Below are 20,914 nucleotides of genomic sequence, written 5' to 3'. Positions count from 1 at the left end.
GTTAACAGAAAGAATATAAACCCACATAACACATTTAATAATACCAAAAAATAAAAGCATGTCAGGCAACCTAGTCATACTGGGAATGAACTTAGCACTATTTAGTAATACTGTTATGAGCAGTTCATTTTTGCCCATATAGCAGATTAAGAGAAAAACTGAAGAACAGATACTACACCAGTAATATTGAGCAGTAACAAATGAAAAGTATCTTTAGAATTCATATTACAGGTTAACTAAATATCATCTCTCTTTTTTAACTCTTAAAGGAAAAAAACCTCCCTAGAAATTACTTATATATGTACATGTCATTCCATGATTATTCTATTCCATTACCCAGAATATCCATCTTCCTCTATGAGAAAAAGGGCAGAGGAAAGGAAGACAGAGGAAGAGAAAGAGAGGAAAGAGGGAAAGGAAGAAGAGGAAGAGGGAGGGAAAAAAGACTGACTGATTCCTGATGTGGAGGATTTAACATAAACATATGCTTGTCTCTTATGACTTGTCATAGGGTGCAATTTATTAGACATAATCATGTGAAATGCTCCATATTATCAAGATGATATTACATTTCTTTAATAAAATAAAGAGTTAAAAAATCATTTTAAAATCTTCAATGATATCTGGTATGGGTGATCAGATTAATTAAGGTGCTATTAAAGTACACAAGTTACGTGGACACTGAAATCTGTGACATTAGTGATGTGCAGCAAAAGTGACTATAATTACCTTCATCACTTAAAGACATTACCCTTTAAGATCAAGAGGCTTTAAATCCATTCATTTTCCAAGTAAAAATAGTGGTAATAGCCTAATTAACCTTTATCCCTTTGAAATTCATCCTTGGAGACAGCATCAGCACAGGCATCAAAGAACTTCTGTAGAGTATCAACTTGTCTACACAGTATATCTCTAAAGGTTTCCATTTCAGCCAGTTTCTCACGTAAACTGTGGCCCTTCTGCAACAGAGAAAATGGGAGGATGGAATCCAAGTTAACAAAATTAAAATTTACTTAGTCCCATGGGATTTCATCATCTTTTAATTTAAGGTCTATATCTTACTACTGAGGGCTTGGGGTAGGAAGAGTTGTCAAGTTCAATGTAGTATTTCCAGGGAAAGACTTGAAACTAATTAACTGTTTGACAGTGATAAGCCTGAAGGAAATGAGAGAAATAAGCCTGACAACTTGCTAATATTTAATATTTTCAAATTAACATTGTGATTAAAAATTATGAAAGTTTTTTTTCAAAAAACTATTAAATAAGTTCTGCTCACAACATTCAGTACTAAACTCAATTTATGCTGCCATAACTTAAAGCAGTCATAATTACAAACCTTGAACGAGGAGGTGGATGTTGCAGAATAGCCACTTGCTCCGGATACCAATGACACCATGGAGCCATGTCGACGCAAGCTGGATTCAGATCCATATCCAGATTCAGTCTAAAAAGGAAAGTAAACTACATGAAAAAATTAAATAAAAAATACTTAATCATCACAAGAAAAAACTTTTTAACCATGTCAGGTGATGAACATTAAGTAAACTTATTGTAGTAAGCATTTCACAATATATACAAACATCAAATCTTTATGCTGTAAACTTTAAACTAATACAATGTTACATGATCAATTATAAAACTGGAAAAATATTTGAGAAAACAAAAGTTTCCATATAAACTAATAAGGTTATTGTAAAAAATTAAAAAATAAGGTTATTGGAACAATAATTAGAAATAAGAGTTCACTCAAGAAATATAGGCAATCCACTGGCATAAGCAATGTGTTTCAATTGCTAGCTGCCATTAATTTAGAAATTTACTGAATACCAACTACATGCTGGGCTAGTGGGCTAACCGTTTATAATATGAGAGCTACCTATAATAGGTAAATTCATGGAGACAGAAAGTGGAGTCGTGGTTATCAGGGAGCTAGGAAGATAGGAGAATGAGGTGTTAGAATCTACTAGGTACAGAGCTGGATAAGATGAAGTTCTGGAGATAGATGTGATGATGGTTGAATAACAATGTGGATAAATTTAATGTCACAGAATTGTACAGTTAAAAAGCTAAAATGATAGATCGTCATTCATATTTTACCATGGTAAAAAATTTTGGTGGAACAAGGACCAAAAGGAAAAAAAAAAGGAAACTTGGAGTACTTTAACAAATTACTTATCCTGACATAGCTCAAATATCTCTGTCTCAATGAAGCCTTTCCTATTATTTCAGGTAGTTTGACTCTGTATTCTCAACATTCTTAACCTATTATGATTATGGTATCTACTACTCAATTTTAATAGTTATATTTCATTACTACTTCTGGACTACTGGACTCTGACCTTCTGTAAGACAGTTGCAATTTTTTCCATTTTTGGAGTGACCTTAACAGTTCATGACACAAAGAAAATCCCCAATTTTCCCAACCTATTTTGTCATCACACGATAGAAGGCTTTATTTAGACTCAGCACTGTGATCTAATTTTGAAGAACTGCTACTCTTTAGGGGTCCCCAACCCACGGTGCCACAGACTGGTACCAGTACCGTGGCCTATTAGGAACTAGGCTGCAGAGCAGGAGGTGAGGCTGGTAAGTGGGTGAAACCTCATCTGTATTTACAGATGCACCCCACTGCTGCAGTTGAATCATCCTGAAAGCATCCCCTGATCCCATCTGTGGAAAAATTACCTTCAATCAAACAGGCCCCTGGTGTCAAAAAGGTTGGGGACCCCTGCTTGAGAGTATCATTTTTGTATCTCATCCTCCCTAGGAAAATGCAGTACTTCCCTTGTGGCTCAAATGGTAAAGAATCTGCCTGCAATGCAGGAGACCTGGGTTCGATCCCTGGGTCAGCAAGATCCCCTGGAGAAGGAGACAGCAACACACTCCAGCACTCTTTTGCCTGGACAATTCCCTGGACCGAGGAGCCTGGTGAGTTACACACAGTCCATGGGATCGCAGAGAGTTGGACACGGCTGAGCTACTAATTTTCACTTTTCAAAAATATAGACAAAGGAATTGAACATTTGGAAAAAATAAGTTTCAAATACCTAAAACCTGTTCAAGTATTTAGGGTCTCTGATTACTTTCTATAGATTTTAGAAGTACCGTGCACAATTTTAATCCTAGTCATAAACTTAAGAAGTAAAATAATACCTAATCATTTTTAGCATCATACCTAGCATATGCTTCCCAAAGTCCAAGCTTCCAGCACATACTGGTTGTTAAAGATTCAAAATAAAATTATCATACTTTAATAATGATTGTTCACAAAACATTCTAGCTATAAAGGTACTGCAATACGTTCTTAACTGTGAATTTACCGACAAATTACACACTTATGTTGTTCAGCTACTCAGTCGTGTCCAACTCTTTGCGACCCCATGGACTGCAGCACACCAGGCTATCCTGTCCTTCGCTATCTCCCAGAGTTTGCTTAAATTCACGTCCATTGAGTTGATGATGCCATTCAACCATCTCATCCTCTGTCACCCTCTTCTCCTCCTGCACTCCATAAAAGTGATGACTAGATGGAATCAAAGCTCTTCTCCAAGACTTGTTATCACCCTACACCACTCCCTATCTCAAAGCAAAGCAATATTTTAGTAATAAGGTAGAAATTACAAAGTAAGCATTTTGGTGCCAGGGAAACTATTAATGAAAGGATTAAGTATATGCATTGTATATAAGCTACCTCAAGAAAACTGACTGTTAAAAAAAGACAAAGTTATAGTTCATGAGAAAAGCAGGCCAGGGGACAGTGGGGACACTAACTACAAAGATAAATTTTGGTGAGAATACATTACAGTTGTCAAAACTCAAAGTGTCCAGTTAAACTGATACATTTTATAAATTGTACCTCAATAAAATAGCTAAAGAAAAAAAGGTAAGCTTGTTTCAGTATAACAGAATCCCAATAAAAGAGAATTCTAATTACAGAAATCATATAATTCATTAAAAAAATAAGACTTTTTTTAATCAAATAATGTCCTGGAACAAAGGCACTGACCTAGGTTTCTTGCGGCTCTAGTTTCTGTTTCCCATCTGAAAGGAGTACTAACTTTCTGAGCACAGTGTTTCTACATTTTAACTGCTGTACTGTTTTGGCAAAGTTTTTCATAGATTTAAATACAGAAGACTGGAATTAAAAATAAGAAAAATCTCTTGGACTAAATAGATTTAATGGACTATTAAATGTAATGGACTAAAAATATAAGGCACTTCAGAAGTCACTTGTCTCAGATACTTGTATGTCATTCATTTCTAACCAGTAATTAATTCAAACTGTCCATGTAAATATAAAACTCATAATTTTCAATCAAAATTTTATTTAAAAACAATTTTAGATATTTATTTAAAAATATTTAGAACCAAACAATTTGAAATTCAAATCCAAATACCCTCTCCATTTACATGCTTTTTATTAATGAGTCCTAAACAGAGTAAGTCAAACTTTAAGATCTTGAAACAAAATACAAACACTACAAAGCTTTACTAAACATTTTTTGACTCTAAAAGATACTTCTTATATTCTTGTCTGTTTCTTCAGGTTCCACTATTTCAAAATAATAATATCTCCTTACAACAAAGGCATGACAGAACAAAGACTCTACTATAGCAATAATGTTGCTGTACATTTTAAGTAATGGATAGTAAATGAATGTTGAGTCTGAGCATTTAGAATAACCATGTTTCTATTTCTAACAAAGTTTCACTGAAATAAATTGTATTATAAATTATATATATCATTCTAAGGGAAAAAAATATAGTATACTCATGAATATCAATTTCATTTTATTCAGTTTAAATAATGGGGGTTCATTTGTCATTCTGTGTCAGTAACTGCACTGGGACAACTTTAAAAACAATCTAAGTGCTTAACAAATATATACATGCACATACAAATGAATCACCCCTGTTTAAAAACCAGTCATTCTGGAAATGCCTATCATTCTGGCAACAATGCATCAAAGATTCCTAGGTACTATTATAATATTGAGAGTAATTTTATGATACAGCCACAAAATGGAGCTATCTAAAATCATTTTGGGGAGCTGCAGAATATAAATTTTAAAATGGCCTTACTACTTTAAAGGACTAGCTACAAACTGTATAACTAAGCTTGACTGCCTTTCCTATTCACATGACATGGCTTGATTTGGTACTGCATTTCTCTCAAAAATCTGTCAAAGATATCAATATTTTTCTTTTATTTTTAATAATTAAAAATTTTATTATTTATTTATTTAGTTGGCCACGCTGAGTTTTATTTGTGGCATGGAGGATCTTTTTCTTTTTGGGTTGCGGCATGCAAACTCTTCGCTGCATGTGACATCTAGCTCCCTGACCAGGGATCCATCAACGCTGGGCCCCCTGCACTGGGAGCATGATGTCTTAGTCACTGGATTACCAGGGAGGTCCCCCAGGGATATCAATGTTTTAAAAACATTTTGTCACAGGGGCTAAAAATTATTCTAAAGGGTATAAAACTACTCTGAAAAGCTGCAATGTTGTTGACATCTATTTGGGCTTTCTAAGATGTTCACCTTAAAGGCAACAATACTCAGCCTGAATTTATCATCTGTGTTTTGAAGGTGGGGTGAGGAAAATGGGAAGAAAGTTCTTTATGGTTACAATGGATATACACTGTTAAATGTTCTTAAAAATTGTAACATGCTTTCAAAATTTTATTGGTACAATTTTAGGGATAATACATTAAAGGTACATAGCTTTTTTTCTTAATCCCGCTTTTCCACATGAAAAAAAGTGGAACTTATTTACAACCTCTAATCACCAAAATAGTATTTTTTAAAACATTGATTTCCATCTAAAATTAATAATGTGGAATTCAAATGAAGTCACTACAGGAATATTTCCCCCTTTTAACATATATGCTTTAAGATTCCCTCACACAAATTGCTTTACCAAAAAAAACCATGATGGGATAGCTGTTTTGTAAGCAGTATTCATCAATGTGTTTTATATAAACATAAAATGCCATTTTGGTTCAATGACATATTTACTGAACATGTCCTATATAGTACAAGGTGGGGTTCTTTTAAATATTACAGTAATGAGACCACACTTTTATTATAATACTCCTCCTCATTTTAGGGGGAGGAAAAAGCATAATCTTTTGACCACCAGAGGGGGTCAGTAGCACTCTGGTGTTTTCCAAGCAGTGTACTTGGAAAGTTGATACAAAGGTTACTATTGGTCAAAGTACGACAGTAACCTTCATACTAAATCCCTTACTTTTACCTTCTGTATCTTGATCTTTTGAGAACACTGAAGATCACAATAAATTAAATCATACAGTTCAAAGTTACAGGTTTTAAAAAGGACCAGAAATGCCTAAGAACTAATTTGAAAAGAGAACTCTAGGGACTTCCCTGGTGGTCCACTGGTTAAGATATGCAGGGAGCGCAGGTTCAATCCCTGGTTGGGGAACTAAGATATCCCACAGGCCACATGTCACATTAGTTTGGCTCATTCACACAGGAGATAAACATCTATTCTCATTTTGCACAGTCTGTTCATCAGCCCATCTACACTCTGAAAGCAGTGGTATAAGATACAAGAAAAAAGCTCATTTATTTTTTCATAGCACTTGCCTTCTGAAAAGCTTATTCCTTGTCCTAATAATATTCTCCAGGAAGAAGCAACCAAAGAAACTGAGAAAGAAATGAACTTCCTCATGGTGTCAAGAATTCTCTGTTTAGTGGCATAGGTCTACCCAACACTGTCCCTTTCCATTTTAATTATGGGAAAAGAGAAAAGAGAAGTAAGACTAAATGTTAACATAAGAACAAAGGAGTATTTTCCAGAAACTGAAACTCTAAAACTCTTAATAAAACCAAATGCGCCTGCCGTGTTGCCAGTATCCACAAATCTACTTTCAATATCATTTTAAAGCAAACCACATGAGAAGCAAGACACCACAGCCAAGAGAACAATGTAATCAACAGGATTATGGCTTAAGTATCATAATAAGTTGCAACAGCAATAATTTTGCTTATGATTCCAGGTAAACAAATTATTAATATTTGCTATAATAGAATTTGGTACAATTTCACTTACATTAAAAATCTGTTCAGCCTTTCAAATATGTATGGCTCCCCCTTCAGAAGCACCAGCCTCTGAAGTGCAAAGAGCACAGGAGCAGGAGGACACGGGCTTGACGGTCACTGTCACCACCAGACAGCCAGCCCAGTCAGCCATTACCTTCTGGGGCTTATTTTTCTTATCTTTAAAATGATATAGCTAGTCTAGAACTACAATTCTCTATATCAAGCTGAAAACACCAAAACTTAGGCTAAAAATGTATATATCCAGTGGAGGCCCAAATGTTCAACAAAGGGGTTGAACCAGCTGGAAAGATAAAACATAACACAATTTATTCAGAAAATGACACTAACAATGTATCAGATGTAGGAAGGGTTGAACCTACAATGATTTCCAGAAAATTGCATTATCTCATATATCAAAGAAAATTTTAAATGTATTTTAAAAAATTGTATTGAAGATTTCATCCATTTCTGACTGCCTAGAACCCAGCAGCAATATGGATAAATGAATAGAATATATTTGCTTTCTCTCAAGATATTTTTCTCAAACCACAGTGGAATGCTTCCTAGTCATTCTTCTATCACAACTGAAAAACCACTATCTCAACCGATGAATGGATAAAGAAGTTGTGGTACATATATACAATGGAATATTACTCAACCATAAAAAGGAACACATTTCAGGCAGGTCTCATGAGGTGAATGAACCTAGAGCCTATTATACAGAATGAAGTAAGCCAGAAAGAGAAAAATAATATTGTATAATAAGACAAATATACGGAATCTAGAAAAATGGTACTGAAGAATTTATTTGCAGGCAGCAATTGAGAAAGAGACATAGAGAACAGACTTATGGACATGGGGAGAGGGTGAGATGTATGGAGAGAGTAACATGGAAACTTACATTACCATATGTAAAATAGATAGCCAAGAGGAATTTGCTGTATGTCTCAGGAAACTCAAAGAGGGGCTCTGCATCAACCTAGAGGGGTGGGTTGGGGCGGGAGATGGAAGGGAGGTTCAAAAGGGAGGGGACATATGTATCCCCATGGCTCATTCATGTTGAGGTTTGACAGAAAACAACACAATTCTGTAAAGCAATTATCCTTCAATTAAAGAATAAATAAAAAAACAATTATCAAATAAAATACCTCATTTGAAGGTCATTTATGGAACTTGGTTATTCATTTTTCATTTTCTTCTAATAAGCACAAGATAGGCCTTCATTTACAGAAGTATCTAAGTAAGTAGTGTTGTAGTGAGATAAGGCTGGAAGGGTTAACTATGGCCTTACTGCACATCCTATTTAAGTATTAAAAGAAGGCTAGAGGGGTAAAAGAAAATAAGACACTGCCTACCACAATCCAAAGAACTACAACAGTGCCCAAATATGATACTACAGAAGTAGAGAGTACCAACAGCAGTGCCCACTCTCCTTGATTTCAGACATTCCTCTCTTGTACTTATAATAATACATATCTTGTTTAATCTGTAGGGGAAATTAGACTTCTCAGAAAGCTACCAAATATATCCTCTGCACCAAAAGCTTTCTTTAATGGGAATTTTAAAACATTTATTAATTAACTGATTTTTGGTTGCACCAGGTCTTCATTGCTGCGCACAGGCCTTTCAAGTCACAGAGCGTGGGGGCCACTCTCACAGGCCTTTCAAGTCACAGAGCGTGGGGGCCACTCTTCATTGCAGTGCACGGGCGTTTCTTGTTGTGGAAAACAGGCTCTGGGGCACATGGGCTTCAGGAGCTGCAGCAGGAAGGCTCAGTAGTTATGGTGCACAGGCTTAGCTGCTTTGTGGCACGTGGAGTCTTCCTGGACCAGGGATCAAACCCGTGTCCCCTGCAACTGGCCAGGTCGATTCCAACCCACCGTGCCACCAGTGAAGTCCACCAAAAGCTTTTTAAGAACCCAATCTGTGTCACAAAAGATGATTCCAAATAAACTAACTTTGACACTCTGAAATTCAGTCATCATCTGTTTTTCAAATCCTTCCCCTTGTAGGGAGTCTAGAAGCCCAGCTGTTTTTTCTTAATTACATTAAAATGGAGATAAGAAATAACAGATAAATCAAACGAGGCTGTATAAAGGCAAGTTGTTTAACAATATTTCCACTCTAGCTTTAGAAAACAAGTACTAAAGGATAGGAGAGATCTTTCTTGGTTTGCCTTGAGAGGAAGGCTGATGAAAGAGTTGAGCAATTTTACATGGATATTTTATATATAAATCCCACAGAGCCAAGCTGGATGAATTATAACACCAATACCAATAGTAAAAGCTAATACTTAGGATACTTACTTTGTGCCAGGGCTGATGCTAGAGCTTTAAGTGAATTATCTCATTTAATCCTTTTAAAAGCCTAAGTAAAATGGGTACTAATATTAACCCATTTTGTAGGTGATTTTATGTGATGAGTTGCACAACTGGTAAGTAAGGGAGCCAGGATTTAATTCCAAATTCAAGAGCCCATGATGTTAATCATTACTGTACTGCCTCAACATCCAGAGATTCTGCTTCTACTTCTTTTAAATCTGTCCATTTCACTCTTTTCCCACTGCTGTTTTCCAGCTGTGGTCATCTAGTATCTCATTTGGATAAATCCTCCAGATTTCTAACTACTTTTAGTCTAGTTCCTCTTGAAATCTTTTCTAGTGTAGCCAGGGTGGTACTTTAAAAACAGACATCTGATACTTCACTTTCTGTTTTAAATCCTATTTGGCTCATATTTCTCCTTGGATCAAGTTCACACACTGCTAATAAGTCCCTGTTAGAGGCAGAAGTACAATTAAACTAAACTACTGTCAGCCTCCCTATTCATTTATTATCTATTATTTAAAATGTGTTTAGTCAGTAAAGCTATAATAAAGTCTTTTGTTCTAGCCTCTGTTTTTTGTAGAGAAATACCTGTTTTGAAACAGTGGAACTTGAAGAAGTAGACAAGGATATAAGAAGTGTGCTTCATAGTGAAGAAATCTTTAACAATACTTTGTAATATTTATATTACATCATAAGTGCTTAGTAAGTATTAGCTACCATTGCTTCTTCACCTTTGCACAAAGTCAGGATATTCCTTTATATCTCTACTTGAGAAACACTTTTACAGAGGTAAATAAATTTAAAAGTAGCTAGCAGCAGATGTAACAAAATACCAGCACTGCTCATTAACTATCTTAATTTATGATTTGCTGAAGAAAAGGGGGCCAACGTATATTTGCTTTTAGAAGGAAGTTTCATAGGTATAAAGTAAAAAGGTCATAATTTCATTCTTTTTATCTAACTGCAAAGAGATGAGAGTGGCAAAATAATTAACGCTACTTTTTGAGACTCCTTTAAATGTCCCAATAAGAGAAAAAACAGGGTTAATATGTCTAAGTAGTATTTTCTGCTGCTGCTGCTAAGTCACTCTAGTAGTGTCCGACTCTGTGCAACCCCATAGACGGCAGCCCACCAGGCTCCCCCGTCCCTGGGATTCTCCAGGCAAGAACACTGGAGTGGGTTGCCATTTCCCTCTCCAACGCATGAAAGTGAAAAGTGAAAATGAAGTCGCTCAGTCATGTCCGACTCTTAGCAACCCCATGGACTGCAGCCCACCAGGCTCCTCCGTCCATGGGATTTTCCAGGCAAGAGTACTGGAGTGGGGTGCCATTGCCTTCTCCAAGTAGTATTTGCAGGACTGTTGAAATGTTAAGATGGTATTTGGCCAGGGGACCTGAACTATTAATTCTTTCCTGCAAGGATCCTGAAAGAAATACATGCACATAAAACAACAGTCAGCAAATGATCATTCTTAATTACTCTGGGGCTTCAATCACAAACCAAACTTTTCTAAAAAAGACATGCATTCTTTTCTCAGGGAGTAAGGGAGGAACGAAATCTATTTCAAACACAAAAAGATCCTTGTAACTTACTGTTGAGTGAAGGAAAAGCTACAAAGTAGTATGGAATCTAAGGTGTACATGCAAAGAAATTATCTGGAAGAAATCTTTATCAAACATGAAGAGTGGTCATTTCTATGTGGCCAGAATTTTCAATTTCTTTTATATAGTTTTCAGTATTGGCTGTATTGTTTGAATTATTTACAGTAATCATGTATCACCGCTACAAAAATAAAAACAAAAAATGTAGTCATAGAACACATGTTTAATCTATCTCACTTAGAAAAGGTTAAAAATTAATGAAGCTGGTAGAGATGCAGAGCAGAGAAAGGAAGATCTACACATTTTGTAGATAGAATGAACGTCAGTCTGGGAAATAACCTGACAACATGCAACAAAAGTGCTAATATCCTTAAGTAGAGTAGTCCTACTTCTGAGAATCCTTTATGAGGACACAAATTACAGAAAAATACTTTATGTAGGAAGGGAGTAAAAACTAAATGCAAAAAATAATTGAAACCATCTAAAGGCCTAAGAATAAGCAAATGAGTACCAAAATTAAAATATAATGAAATATTAATGAAGTTGTGTTATAAGGAGAAAATGATGTTAGAGTTAAAAAGTCAACAACAGGATATAAACTTTGTTATTTCCATAAAGTTACAGGGGCAAAATGCACAGAGAATACGAAGGAAATACACCAAAATGAAGAACTGTCTTGGTTATAAGACTGATGGTAATTTTGTAACTTCTTCCTTTTAATTAATAAAAGTTACTTTAAAAAAACCCAGGGCAAGGGGAGCCAATGAAATCTGATCAATACAACTATTTGCAGGAATGGTTTTAAAAGACTTAAGAATTTTTAGATCTAACTGTATGGAGAAGATTCTTTTTTTAAGGAGATTGATGATTTATTTCTTAGTATTCAACTATGCACCCATGAGAAAAAAGCTGGAACTAACTACAAAGTGGAGTGTATTACAAAAAATTGAGGTTTGGTTCTTGGAATAATGTTACCACTCACTAACCAATGTTCTCATAATCTGTGCAATCTCACTTTTATGCAAAATGGGAATAATACCTACACTTAAAGACTTTCCACAGGATTAAATGATAACACTGGTTAGTTACAGTCTATCCTTCTACAGATCAAGGCGGGTGCTACTGAAGAGACCAAGGGGCTAAGAAATAAACACTGATACATACATATTCCTGCCAACGATCACAACTTGTCTGTCAAGAACATGAACTTGATATATGACTGAAAAATGACGGAATTTTTTTTTTTTGAGGATAACATTTTAACTTAAAGAACTTTCATCTACTTTGCTACCTATTCTTATGATTCTTAACACAATGCTGTCTTTCATACCTCAATACCACACAAGCCCAGAATATCTATCACACAATTAAGACAATGAAAGCAAAACTGTTTTTCAGGTATTTGGTAAAAAGGCATGTTTGATGAAAACGAATAGTTTTATGTACCTTGATTTTTTAAGAAACATTTTCTTCCAGTGAATGTTCGATATACTCAGCAAGTAAAATGAGAAAATAGTTTCCACTGCTGTCAATATGCATAAGCCATGCCACCCACCACTACATTTCCATATCAGATAGAACAAAAGCAGAATCACATCTGTCCAGATGACTGTCAGAAATCTTCCCTCCTGACTGAATAAAAATTCAAATACAATACTGAACACTGATTAAAAAAAAAAAAAAAAAAAAACAAGGACTTTAATAGTACAAAGCTTCATTTATCTTTAATATTTTCTAAAACTAGCAATATGGAACCTTTATTCAACTCCAGATTAACTGTCCTTTTCCCCCCCTCCTCTTTCTTATCTAAAGAAACATTTTGCAAGCAATTTACAGACTTAAAAAGATACAAGGAATCAGCGAAAAATCTAGTAATATTTACCTGAATTGTTAGTAGCAAATATGTGGTAAGCATTACAACAACATGCGTTTGGTAAACTCTATACATCTTCAAGAAAACTAGAGATACCAAGGGAACATTTCATGCAAAGACAAGCACAATAAAGGACAGAAATGGTATGGACCCAATAGAAGGAGAAGATATTAAGAAGAGGTGGCAAGAATACACAGAAGAACTATACAAAAAAGATCTTCATGATCCAGATAACCACGATGGTGTGATCATTCACCTAGAGCCAGACATCCTGGAATGTGAAGTCAAGTGGGCCTTAGGAAGCATCACTATGAAGAGAGTTGATGAAATTCCAGTTGAGCTATTTCAAATCTTCAAAGATGATGCTGTGAAAGTGCTATACTCAACATGCCAGCAAATTTGGAAAACTCAGCAGTGGGCACAGGACAGGAAAAGGTCAGTTTTCATTCCAATCCCAAAGAAAGGCAATGCCAAAGAATGTTCAAACTACCACACAACTGCACTCAACTCAAGCACTAGCAAAGTAATGCTCAAAATTCTCCAAGCAGGCTTCAACAGTACATGAACTGTGAACTTCCAGATGTTGCAGCTGATTTAGAAAATGCAGAGGAACCAGAGATCAAACTGCCAACATCCGGTGGATCAGCAAAAAAGCAAGAGAGTTCCAGAAAAACTACTTCTCCTTTATTGACTATGCCAAAGCCTTTGACTGTGTGGATCACAACAAACTGTGGAAAATTCTTCAAGAGATGGGAATACCTGACCTCTGACCTGCCTCCTGAGAAATCTGTATGCAGATCAAGAAGCGACAGTTAGAACTGGACATGGAACAACAGACTGGTTCCAAATGGGGAAAGGAGTACATCAAGGCTGTATATTGTCACCCTGCTTACTTAACTTCCATGCAGAGTACATCATGTGAAATGCTAAGCTGGATGAAGCACAAGCTGAAATCAAGACTGCTGGGAGAAATATCAATAACCTCAGATATGCAGATGACACCACCCTTATGGCAGAAAGTGAAGAAGAACTAAAGGGCCTCTTGATGAAAGTCAAAGAGAGAGGACAATGAAAAAGCTGGCTTAAAACTCAATATTCAGAAAACTAAGATTATGGCATCCAGTCCCATCACTTCATGGGAAACAGATGGGGAAAAAATGGAAACAGTGACAGATTTTATTTGTGGGGGGGGGGGGGGGGGGCGTCCAAAATCAGTGCAGATGGTGACTGCAGCCATGAAATTAAGACACTTTGTCCTTGGAAGAAAAGCTATGACCAACCTAGACAGCATGCTAAAAAGCAAAGACTTTACTTTGCTAACAAAGATCCATCTAGTCAAAGCTATGGTTTTTCCAGTAGCCATGTATGGATGTGAGTTGGTCTATAAAGAAAGCTGAGAGCCGAAGAATTGATGCTTTTGAACTGTGGTGTTGGAGAAGACTCTTTTGAGTGTCCCTCGGACTGCAAGGAGATCAAACCAGCCAATCCTAAAGGAAATCAGTCCTGAATATTCATTGGAATGACTGATGCTGAAGCTGAAACTCCATTACTTTGGCCCCCTGATGAGAAGAACCAACTCATTGGAGAAGACCCTGATGCTGGGAAAGACTGAAGGTGGGAGAAGGGGATAACAAAGGATGAGATGTTTGGATGGCATCACCAACATGATGGACATGAATTTGAGTCAACTCCGGGAGTTGGTGATGGACAGAGAACCCTGGTGTGCTGCGGTCCATGAGGTCACAAAAAGTCGGACATAACTGAACAAGTGAACTGAACTGATGACATTGATACTTGTAAGACCTTTTCAAATTTTCAATATTCACCTGATCATGACAACCCACTCCAGTCTTCTTGCCTGGGAAATCCCATGGACAGAGGAGCCTGTCAAGCTATAACAGTTCATGGGGTCACAAAGAGTCAGACACGACTTAAGTGACTAAACCACTATGCTCAGCTTTAGAAGATAGTACAAAATTGTTTTACCAGTGTATATCTGTTGCACACCATCCTCATCAACATTTGGTATTAAATCTTTTATTTTTTAAGCTACTCAGGCATATGGTGGTATCACTGTGCTCCCTGACATCTAATGGCATTAACTGTTGACTACCTTTTCATATGCTCATTACCCATTTGGATATGCTCTTTATGAAGTACCAGATCAAGTCTCTTGGCCTTTTTTTTTTTTTTCAGTTGCACTGAGTAAACTTTTCTCATTAATTTGTAAGACCCTTCCTGCCTTTTTGACATAAAATGTTGTCAAGTTATTTCTCCTCACCTGGCCACATGGTTAATAAGATTAGCTACCTAAATATCTTCTTGGTTCACTGTTCTTGTAAAATCCTGATTCCTCCTTTAATAACTGGTAAAAGATAAACACCTTCCTAGATAGAAGAACCTGGCTGAAAACTACAAATCAATGACATTTATTCCCTCTTTTTAGATTATAAACTTCATTAAGTATTTAGGCAACATTTGGAAGCACAAAGTGCAGGTGAATTCAGCTTTTGACTGCAACAAAATTGCAGGCAACAGAAACTAAAAAAGTTATTTTAAAAGCCTTTGACACAAGTATTTTTATTCTAAAACACTAAGACTATTAAAGAGAGTTAGTATCTTGTTTTCTTCCTTGATTTCACTAACCTTAAAAATCATGATAGTTAGACATTATCTATATTTAAGTGTTAAAACATTTTACTAACCATTATGGATTATTGCCTTTTCATACTGTCCATGGGAAAAGGCAATAATCCATAATGGAGGAGAAGGGGACGACAGAGGATGAGATGGTTGGATGGCATCACCGACTCAATGGACATGAGTTTGAACAAGCTTTGGGAGTTGGTGATGGACAGAGAGGCCTGGCATGCTGCAGTCCATGGGGTTGCAAAGAGTCGGACACAACTGAGTGATGGAACTGAACTGATGGATTATTGCAAGCAATCAAGCAAGTAACTTCCACTTTTAGAATCAACCAAATTCCTCATTTTAAGGAGAGAAACATCCAGAGACCTAATAAATGCTGGTTAATCAAGTTCAGTTGTTATATCACCTACTTGGGTTTTTCTACAACTTATCTGAGAAAATGGCAAAGCCCTGACTACTCCAGCAGCTAGTACTGGGTCTGCACTTCCCTCAACAATTAAAGGGCTTCCCAGGTGGTACCAGTGGTAATAAAGAACCTGCCTGCCAATGCAGAAGACAAAAGAGACACAGGTTCGATCCCTGGGTTGGGACAATCCCCTGGAGAAGGAAATGGCATCCCACTCCTGTATTCTTGCTTGGAAAATCCCATGGACAGAGGAACCTGGTGGGCTGTAGTCCATGGAATTGTAGAGTTGGACACAACTGAAGCGACTGGGCACAATTAGAACTCTTGAATATAAAGGAAAAGTATAATTTGATTCCATCTTCTTCCTTTCATCACTGTGGTGTGATGCAAATAAGGTAAAAGAAAAACTGGTTCTAATCCACTGAGCCCATAAATTACTTACATAAAGTATACACTAAAAACTAGTTGTTGTAAAAGTTTTATTTGCATTCTTAAACCTTCATCAATTTAATCAGATTCAAAATGAAAAGCTAAGTTTACATGATAATCATTTATAAAGCAGACAAGTATAGAATGAGCCTCTAGTACCTGTTAAGAAATTTCTCCAATATTATAGTTGGTTAAAAAAGGCAGAGGACTTCCCTGGCAGTCCAGTGAAAGACTGGAAAGAAAAGAACAGAAACCTCCAATTTCCCCAGCCAAACCTATCAGGGAAGCCCTAACAAAGGCCTAACAGCAAGAAAAGGCAATGGAGTGGCAGGGCCATCTGACGACATCAGAAGAGAAAAAGACAGGTCCACTGTTCCAAGTGTACTGTCCAGCCATCATAAGGACAGGTGGTGTCATGGAAGTAACTCTGAATTGAACTGAGTGAACTGGAATGATAGGAACTCAGATCATCTCTGAAGTACTTGCTTTATCATGATCTGGTTATTCTGCTTGCTTGTTTGTCTTTTGTGTTTTTTTTTTTTTTGGGGGGGGAAGTAAACAATGCATTATGTCATCTTTCCTTCTTTAGGTAATTTACCAAGGTCACACAGTTGTTATATAATAGTGTTAGGATTTAATCCCATATATGTCAGACCCCAGTCTCCAGTGCTTAAACACTACAATGTAACACTGTTATGGCAATCCATAGGCAGAAAGATGAGTTCATATTTATCCTGTATATATATATGGTATGTATATGGTAGCAGAACTCAGACAACACACACTAACCTGCAGGAAGTGAACCTGTAGGAACTATTTTCAAGCATTCCGCCAACGGTAACCAACAGCACAATCAACATAAAATTGAATCCTAAGAGTCTACTTACGAAAATGCAGTACAGTCTCTGGCAAGTCACTTAAGTTTAATCTAAACCTCAGTTACCATGTCTGTGAAATAATATTTCCCTCATCTCTCACGGCAGTAGATAGAAAATAAAGTACATGAAGTACAATAATGCAATGATTAGTACCTGGTGAACCTCAAAATAAACAATACCTCCTATCCTCATCAAGATACCTTAACAATTTGATTCTGAATATCAATCTAAGAATGCTTGCTTAAATAGTAAAATTACCAAGTTTAGGTTCCACATTAATATTTTTTAGCGATTTTGAAGCATGAATCCGAAAACATCTCACTACCTTCCTGCTCCTGGTCTATGGGAAGAAAAAAAAAAGAGAAAACTTTTCTGGTTATGTTTGATGATAGCTTTTGAATTTTCTCCTTCCCATGTCGGTTTAATAACTCAATTTATTTTTAGAATTCAAATTCAGTTTAAATCTTCACTGATACGTTAATTGGTACATATTATTTTACATTAAAATTTAACAAATATTAATAACAATGATTTTTCCTTCCTTGTTTATGAATAAACTATATTTAGAAATAAGAAAAGAAAGTTTATATACTGTATCTAGAACCTTGCTGCTGAATCTAAGAAATTAAATTTACCAAAGCTCTGTTACCCAGAGTAAGTCACAATGTTCTGATGGAGACTTAAAGACCCTATCTATCCATTATTCAAAGGTGCAAAGAAATCAATGATATAGAAGAAATATATGCTTTATGCATCATTCTTCATACAAAGAGGAGAAACAAAATGACAACCTGCAAAGATTCCTGAACCAGCTTCACTATGAAGAATGAACAAAATCAAATACGCTTATTTAAAACAGAAAAAAACTAGTGCTGTAATCTAAAGCAACTAAGCCAACCAACATCATCTCAGTTAAAAATACCGAAATTAGTTTTAATAATGCCTTTAATCATTATTAAGAGGGCTGGCCCTGACAACTACACAAAACAGACCACTCTCTTTAAATGCACATTTAGCAACTCTCATTGAATGTAGAACTCTTTATCCATAAAAAACATGGTATAATTTCAGTGAATTTGTGACTTCAAAACTCTTTCTTTTCCCACTATGTCATAAATGGGAAAAAACATCAGCCATTCTGGTAAGTAACCTTACATATATTATTTCATGTCTTCCTTAAATACATTAAGCAGAGATGACAGCAAGGTCACATACGTCATACATGGCAGAGTCTGCAGTGTCAGAATTCAGGTTAGCCCCGTTTCAAAGTACTGAGATTTTAGAATTCTAGCTTATCTCACTTTTATTTATTTGCTTTAATTTTTACTTAACTATAGTTGGTTTATAATACTGTGTCAGTTCAGGTATACGGCTTCACATCCTTCTCCATTATAGGCTATTACAAATTACTGAATACAGCTCCCTGTACTACACAATAAATCCCTGTTGTTTATCATATATATAGTGATGTGTGTATGTCAATCCCATACTCCTAATTCGTCCTTCCCCCTTCTGTTTCCCCTTTAGGAGTCACAAGTTGTTTCCTGCACCTATGAATCTGAGTCTGTGTTTTGTATTACTAAATAAGTTCATTTGTATCTTCTTCTTAGATTTCACATATAAGTGATATCACACAATACTTGTCTTCCTCTATCTGACTTTCTTCACTTAGTGTGATAATCTCTAAGTCCATCCATGTTGCTGGAAATGGCAGTATTTCATTCTTTCTTGGCTGAGTAATATTCCATTGTATACATGTACCACATCTTCTTTATCCATTCATCTATTGATAAGATATTTAGGTTGTTGCTTCCATGTCTACTGGGTCATCTTTTCTTTAAATAATACAAAACAGTTTACCATTTTTACACCATTTCCTGAGGTGATAATATCAAGGTAACTAAGATTCACAAAATGCTTTAAAGTAATATAATTCTAAAGTTAAAACAAGGACAAAAGGAAAGCATGAAAGCCAGATTTCCTTAGGCTGGGAAAATTTATAATTAAGAAATAAACCTAATGCATGATCACTATCAAGAAGAAAGTGCCTGCAGTATCCCAGGCCTGACTAGTTTTTCTCGTTGTATGTATGTGTGTACATGTTTTGTGTCTATTAAATAACCAAAACAGCTGTTTCAACTACAACTCTGTGAAACCCAAATGAACAAGTACAGACAAGTATATGAACAAATTCAGTTTTCTTAAGTCACAATCAGGAATGGCATGGTGAATTTGTAACTTTCCCTAGTCCTTGTTTTACCATGAAATACTGAATTAGCTAATAATAAAGATTTTAAAAAATATATTTCTTTAGCCTATATACCAATTATTCATACAGAAGTCAAAAACTAGCTTTAAATTTCAAGACTATGGCTTATACATGTATTTAAGAAAGACTTTTTCAAAGTTTATTAGAAAACTTTATATTTACCAAAATTTAACAATTTACAAATGATTATACTAAGGATTTACCCAAATGGTTACAAATGACAATAAAAATTAACACTGAAGCTTTCAACATTAGGATTTTATAATCTGATGTTATTCCAAGAATCCTTTTACTCAGATGATATAAAAGGCATTCATTATGAAGCAAACTCTAAATAAAAAACAAATTTATATACAAGGGCATATTTTGCTTTAATCATTAATTTAAAATATTTATCATGGCAATCCTTTAGTATAACTCAAATGTTAGAAACAAAATCATTTCAAAAATTTACACCTGTATTGCTTTATTTTACAACCCAAAATATTATGTTCAACTATTCAGTACACAAGCACAGATCAAGATTCTTTTAGAGGTGCTCACTGCGAGTGTCTTGCCTAAGTCTCCTTAGATAGGTAAACACTAGAGACCTACCTTGTGCTGTTCAATGGCATCTATCCACTGCTGTCTGTGATCTGGATCTTGAGCACGAAGATACCAAACACTATCATTTACACTAATATCAAATCGGCATTCATCAAAATCATGAGGCTGTGGAAGAAAAAGGGAGAAAAGGAAAAGCAAAGGTAATTATATTCTTAGAAGTGTTATACTCCACAGAAAAAACATGAACATACCCATTCTGCCCGGTGAGAGACTCTTGTTATTCTTTTTGTACTCAAATAACTTTTTGAAGATATTTCAGATAAAGAGCACAGCAAGCGTATAATTACCAAAAACCATGCTCATTCACTATTTCTACAAATGAACTGACACATGAACTACAGACATGTTTTTAAAAAGAGGTAAAATATTTTCCATCAAATGCTTTGAGTCAGTGTAAAGTAGTGGGAAAACATCTATTTCTGCTTTATTGACTATGTCAAAGCCTTTGACTGTGTGGATCACAATAAACTGTGGAAAATTCTGAAAGAGATGGGAATACCAGACCACCTGACCTGCCTCTTGAGAAACCTATATGCAGGTCAGGAAGCAACAGTTAGAACTGGACATGGAACAACAGACTGGTTCCAAATAGGAAAACGAGTACGTCTAGGCTGTATATTGTCACCCTGCTTATTTAACTTATATGCAGAGTACGTCATCAGAACTGCTGGGCTGGAAGAAGCACAAGCTGGAATCAAGACTGCCAGGAGAAATATCAATAACCTCAGATATGCAGATGACACTACCATTATGGCAAAAAGTGAAGAGGAGCTAAAAAGCCTCTTGATGAAAGTGAAAGTGGAGAGTGAAAA

At 35.8% G+C, this 20,914-nt stretch overlaps 1 protein-coding gene across 3 annotated transcripts in view; it reads right to left on the bottom strand.

Annotated features, from left to right (window-relative positions):
• CERT1 (ceramide transporter 1) overlaps positions 1-20,914 on the bottom strand; it is a 132,805-nt gene that overhangs the window by 69,525 nt on the left and 42,366 nt on the right. For all 3 annotated transcript variants that reach the window (XM_025296391.3, XM_006074038.4, XM_006074037.4), the window contains exons 4-6: positions 20,091-20,207; positions 1,337-1,444; positions 821-959 (exon numbers count right to left, since the gene is read on the bottom strand). In XM_025296391.3, coding sequence (XP_025152176.2) covers positions 821-959; positions 1,337-1,444; positions 20,091-20,207 — 364 coding nt within the window. The remainder of the gene's footprint in view (positions 1-820; positions 960-1,336; positions 1,445-20,090; positions 20,208-20,914) is intronic.

Source organism: Bubalus bubalis, chromosome 11, assembly GCF_019923935.1.
Source record: "Bubalus bubalis isolate 160015118507 breed Murrah chromosome 11, NDDB_SH_1, whole genome shotgun sequence".
Classification (NCBI taxonomy): domain Eukaryota; kingdom Metazoa; phylum Chordata; class Mammalia; order Artiodactyla; family Bovidae; genus Bubalus; species Bubalus bubalis.
The sequence above is the reverse complement of the archived record's forward strand: the minus strand, read 5'-3'. Positions and strand labels throughout refer to the sequence as shown.